Source organism: Macrobrachium rosenbergii, chromosome 15 (genome assembly GCF_040412425.1).
Source record: "Macrobrachium rosenbergii isolate ZJJX-2024 chromosome 15, ASM4041242v1, whole genome shotgun sequence".
In the NCBI taxonomy this organism is placed as follows: domain Eukaryota; kingdom Metazoa; phylum Arthropoda; class Malacostraca; order Decapoda; family Palaemonidae; genus Macrobrachium; species Macrobrachium rosenbergii.
In genome coordinates this window covers 16,489,874-16,496,086 of record NC_089755.1, presented here as the reverse complement: position 1 = coordinate 16,496,086, position 6,213 = coordinate 16,489,874, and the positions used below count along the sequence as shown (strand labels likewise).

General features: G+C 35.9%; 1 protein-coding gene across 1 annotated transcript in view; it reads right to left on the bottom strand.

The window, feature by feature from the left end:
* Positions 1-4,305: 4,305 nt before the first annotated feature.
* Positions 4,306-6,213, bottom strand: part of LOC136846270 (uncharacterized) — a 6,629-nt gene continuing 4,721 nt past the window's right edge. Inside the window, exons 2-3 of the mRNA XM_067117078.1 lie at positions 5,002-5,295; positions 4,306-4,551 (exon numbers count right to left, since the gene is read on the bottom strand). Coding sequence (XP_066973179.1) covers positions 4,306-4,551; positions 5,002-5,295 — 540 coding nt within the window. The remainder of the gene's footprint in view (positions 4,552-5,001; positions 5,296-6,213) is intronic.

Genomic DNA, 6,213 nt, shown 5'->3' with positions numbered 1-6,213 from the left:
GATCTACGATGAATGAAAGTTTCTATTCATAATATTCTTTACATTTCTGACTAATTTATTTTATGGAACATTAGAAATAATGAAGGATTTGTAATGATTTAACTAAAGAAAAAATAGGCTCATAAATTAAAATTTACCCATCAACTTGCATCACGTGGGAATTGCAAGGCAGGACACAAATTTGGCTTCTACAAAATTATCTCACAAAGTTTATTCAAGATATATATATATATATATATATATATATATATATATATATATATATATATATATATATATATATATATATATATATATACATATATATATACATATATATATATACATATATATATATATATATATATATATATATATATATATATATATATATATATATATATATATATATATATATATACATATATATATACTGTGTATATATATATATATATATATATATATATATATATGATGAAATAATAATAATTATTGGTATATAAGAATGAAATCCAATGAATGTCTGCTGAGAAAAATTCTGACCATTCTCCTGAATTTAAGTTAACGATTATACTTATGAAATAACACGATGGAGAATAACGTACCATTACATTGTACACACACACACACACACACAAATACACACACTAACATATTAAACAAATTGTTGGTTTCACTCAGGAAGAAGCAAAAAAAAAGCAAAATGTTGAAATCTGAGACATTCAAAATGTAGACCTATGCCTTACGCATCTAGGTAATATCAGAACCTTCACAGGAGACTCGACTCTCTTTGCAAAGTTCACTCACTCGTGTTTAAAGTTCACTCAAACATCAAATCTCTTTTTGACCAATAAAAAGCAGGACAGAAACTCGATCCCTGTAGTTGAAGCATTTGTACACAGACGAAGTTTTACGGAATCGAACGACACATCTAAAACCTGTTCTAATTCTTTTCAGTTGCCTCAAACTTCCTTCAGCGAATGGAAGTTCATTTTGTGAGTAAACATTCATCGCTCCTGAGGCGATTTGCTTAGGAAGAAAGAAAAAACTGCGACAGGAGAGTTTAAACAGATATCTTGCTCATCTAAGAAGCCGCTTTCCGCTGAGTATTTTGTTCATAAGAGAAGAAAACATAGATTTTTCCCAAGCGAGATGTGTTTTTCCTTGTTGTGGAGGGGGAAATTCTGATGTATTTAATTTTTTGCTCAGTAGTTTTTCTTGTCTTAGAGGTGTTGAACAGCAAGGTTAAACAGTGGGTGTAGCTAGGGGCCGAATGGACGCTGCAATAACCCTTTATTAATGCCTACAGTGCACCATGTGAGGTGCACTGACGGCGCTAACCTCTCTTAGGCGTATACACACACACACACAAAACTCCTGTTTCAGACAAAGTTGGAACCAAAGCAGAGACGAGTCTGAGATCAAACAAGTTTTTAAGTCATTGAGGTTTTTAGCTCTTGGAAGATTCCCCTGTTTTTTTATATATATATTTTATCTTTCTTTTTTTTTGGACGAAATTCTTCGTCCTCTTATCTCGTCCTGAAAATTTTTTTTCTTTTTTCTTTTTTTTTTAAGAAGAAAGGATTCATCATCTTATCATTACGTCGAATTCGTCTTCTTAATGGACAGTAAATCTTGCAATCCTTTTCCAGAGTGGCGTTTATTTATCTCTCTCTCTCTCTCTCTCTCTCTCTCTCTCTCTCTCTCTCTCTCTCTCTCTCTCTGCCAGTTTCAAATCCTTTTTTATGCTTTAATCTCTCATTTTTGTTTCGCTGTCACGAAATTCGCAGAGAATTTCTGAAAGAACGTAAAGAGAATTGAAGGGGATTCTTCTGTAGGGTGAACAGCATGAAAAGCATTTTTGAACAGCATTTTAACAGCATCTTAACAGCATTTTCGAACTGAATCTTTTAACATTTTTGCACATTTTAACAGCCTTTTCGTACAGCATCCTTTAACAAGATTTTCGAACAGCATGTTTAACATTTTCGAACAGCATTTTTAACAGCATTATCGAACAGCATTTTAACAGTACCTTTTAATAACATTTTCGACCAGCATCTAAGAGCACTTTCAAACAATATTTTAACAGCATTTTAGAAACACTTTTGAACAGCATTTTAAAAGTACTTTCGAAGAGGATTTTAACAGCAGTTCCGAACAGCATTTTAACTGCACTTTCGAACAGTCTTTCAATAGCATTTTAACAGCCCTTTCGGTCAGCATCTTCCAACAGCATTTTAAAAGCCCTTTGGAACAGCATTTCAATAGCACTTTCAAATAGCATTTTTAACAGCATTTCCGAAAGAGCATTTTAACAGCAATTTCTGACATCATTTTTAACATCATTTTGAACAGCATCTTTTAACAGTATTTCCGTATAGCATTTTAACAGCACTTTCGAACAACATATTTAACAGCATTTTCGAACAGCATATTTCAAGAAGATTTTAGCAGCATTTCATAACAGCATCTTTTGACAGCAGTTTAGATCAGAAACTTTTAACAGCATTTCGAGCAGCATTTTTAACAGCATCGTTCCACAACATTTTTGGACAGCATCTTTTAACAGCACCTTTCCGCAACATTTTTGGACAGTATCTTTTAACAGCATTTTCGAGCAGCATTTTTAACAGCACTGTCGAACCGCATTTTAACAGTACCTTCGAACCGCATTTTAACAGCTCTTTAAAAGAGCATTTTGACAGCACTTTCGAGAAACATCTTTTCCCAGCATTTTCTACAGCAGGCGATGTGTGACCATTTAAGCCCTGTTCACAAGTGGCGGTTGCGTCCGCGCTGTTCCGTCAGCAACCGCGCGGTTCGAGATACACGCGTTTAATAGTGTCTATTCATATGGACCGGGCGGATTTGCCTGCTCCACACGCCCAAATGGAAACTAGTCGCTTTGACACCGACATTTTCTCTGATGAAGCTGAAAAAAACGTCCAGCCATGGGGGACATGACATCAGATGATTATGACAAAATAGCAAAGAAAAAGTGCTGGGAGGAACTACTTGAAATTTATGCAATTCTGATAAAAACTAAAGAAAAAAATCGTAGTTAAGTTATCTATACTATTTATTGCATTTTTAAGTTTATACTCTTTGCATTATGCGGGAAATTGCATATCTTCGCACGACCTAAAAAGCTTGTTAAAATTGATACATCTATGGAATATACGCCATATATATATATATATATATATATATATATATATATATATATATATATATATATATATATATATATATATATATATACATGTAAATATCTGACTCACATCAGGATCAGAACCAAGGTCTTTTAATTACAAGACCTGGGTTTGATCCTGATGTGATTCAGAGATTCATTTCTGTTCCACACGTGATTGTGAGTTGATTATGTCTATAACCCACATATATATATATATATATATATATATATATATATATATATATATATATATATATATATATATATATATATATATATATATAATACAAGCATGACACCAGGACTACAAAAGCAAAAAGAAAACTACAAAACTAAATAAAAAAAAATTCCTCAGGTAAAGAGAAATTTAATTAAATAAAATCCAAAAGTCTCAAGCAGACAGACATACCTGTCAATGAGCAGATGACCCCAGGTGGCAAACAAGGGTCAAACAAAGGTCACTGAAAAGGTCACCCAACTTGACCCCGTCACAATGAAACACGAATCAACTAGGTCTTGGAGCAACCGATACAGAATACATTAAGATACAGAAACTTTAAAATACAGAATACACCACGATACAAAATGCATTAAGATGCAGAATACATTACAGCACAGAATACATTAAGATACAGAATACACCAAGATACAGGACACATTAAGATACAAAATACAGCAAGTCACATAATGCATCAAGAAAATGGTCTAGATTCATTAGAAGAAGAAGAAGAGGATTCCATATTCCTAGAAGTAGGACTGAAGGGTGCTTGGAATTATTCCGAGTTTTGAGAGGACCCTAAGAACTAAGTCTTCGTAAGACGTTCCTGAGAGAGAGAGAGAGAGAGAGAGAGAGAGAGAGAGAGAGAGAGAGAGAGAGAGAGAGAGAGAGAGAGAGAGATATTATTCTTGACTTTTGTGAATAAGAGATGAACAATATATTACTTATTGTTATTTATGTTTCGCTTTGAATCAGCGAATTTTTATTAAGAAAATTCCCTGGATAAGGAGTTCTGATACAGTGACTGGATATGGCGTCGAAGAACCTTGAGTATTTGGCATATTTACGGCTGAAAGTCTAGAAGTCTAAAAAGTCTGGAAGTCAGAGTCTAAAATTCTGGAAGCCTGAAAGTCTAGAAGTCTAAAAGTCTAAGTCTAAAAGTGTGGAACACTGGAAGCCTAAAAGTCTCCAAGTCTTGAGGTCTAGAAGTTTTGAAGCCTGGAAGTCTATAATTCTGGGAGTCTGAAAGTTTAAAATTCCTGTAGCCTGACAGTCTGACACTATGGAAACCTGAATGTTTAGGAGTCTCGAGGTCTAAACGTCTGGAAGACTGAAAATCTAAAAGTCTGGAAGCCTGGTGGGCTAAAAGTCTGGAAGTCTGAAGGTCAAAAAGTCTGGAAGTCTGATGGTCTGGAAGTCTGATGGTCTAAAAGTCTGGTAGTCTGAAGGTCGAAAAGTCTGGAATGCTGAAGGTCTATAAGTCTGGAAGTCTGAAAGTTTGAAGGTCTAAAAGTATGGAAGGCTCCTAAAAGTCTGGAAGTCTGAAAGTCTGATGGTCTAAAAGTCTGGAAGTCTGATGGCCTAAAAGTCTGATGGCCTAAAAGTCTGAAAGTTTAAAACTCTGGAAAGCTGATGGTCAAAAAGACTGGAAGTCTGGAGGTCGAAAAAGCCTGGAAGTCTGAAGGCCAAAAAGTCTGGAAGTCTGAAGGCCTAAAAGTCTGGAAATATGAGTTTAAAAGTCTGATGATCTAAAAGTCTGGAAGTCTGAAGGTCTAAAAGTCGAGAAGTCTGAAAGTCTAAATGTCTGAAAGTCTGAAAGTCTAAATGCCTGGAAGTCTGATGGTCTAAAAGTCTGGAAGTCTGAAGGTATAAAAGTATGGAAGTCTGAAGGCCAAAAAATCTGGAAGTCTGAAGGCCTAAAAGTCTGGAAGTCTGATGGTCTAAATGGCTGGAAGTCTGAAGGTCTAAGTCTGGAAGTCTGATGGTCTAAAAGTCTGGAAGCCTGATGGTCTAAAAGTCTGGAAGTCTGAGGGACTAAAAGTCTGGAAGTCTGATGGCCAAAAAGTCTGGAAACCTGAAAGTCTAAAGGTCTGGAAGCCTGACGGTCTAAAGGTTTGGAAGTCTGAAGGTCGAAAAGTCTAGAAATCTAAAGGTGTGAAAGTCTGGAAGCCCGAAAGCCTAAAAGTCTGAAAGTCTGAACGACAGTCTGGAAGTCTGAAATTCACAAGGCCTGAATGTCTAAGTCTAGAAGTTTGAAAGTCTAAAAATGTAGAAGTCTAAAAGTCTAAAAATCTGGAAGTTTGAAAGTAAAAGTCTGAATTCATTGGCATCATTTCGTGCAAAGTTCAGGGACAAAATCCCACAAAGAAATTCCTGCACGACATATTTCTTGATTTTGGGAGGCTCTCATTTCAGCCCTCTTTTGGCCCACCTGGGGGGACCCCCCATTCGTTTCCTGTTATAGTTTAAAGTTTTCTTGAATATCTTCTTCTTCTTCTTCTTCTTCTTCAGTCCCACAAGAGGTCTGGTCACTAGAAAACTTCCAAGATTCTTCTTTTCTCTGCAGTAGAAGACTTTACAGATATTCCATAGGCCCAAAAGCCCCCGTGTTAATGAAAGCTGCCGTACGTCGTCATATTCCTGAACAGATCCCCATTCCAAAATCTAATTCCAGTTCCCAAAATGGCCTCAGAATATGGACCAGTCAGAGGAAACCGTCTGGTTGCTTTATTCCTCTCCTATTACTGGAACCAATTATCTCGTCGGGTTTGCAAAGTGGGACAGTTCTTGAGTTTCCGGGACTCACTCTCTCTCTCTCTCTCTCTCTCAATTTCGTTTCCCAATTTATCCTTCCGAAATTCTAGAGGGCCATTAATCACTCGGCGCGGAAAGGTAAAGTTTCGTCCAATACCATAAACATGACGATTCCCTTTTCAGTGACCAGAATTTATGGGATGAACTTTCGGGTCCATTGTATGATAACTCATCCGTTCGGTATATAATTCATTCCCCATCCATTCATTCCTCTTCATTTAAACCC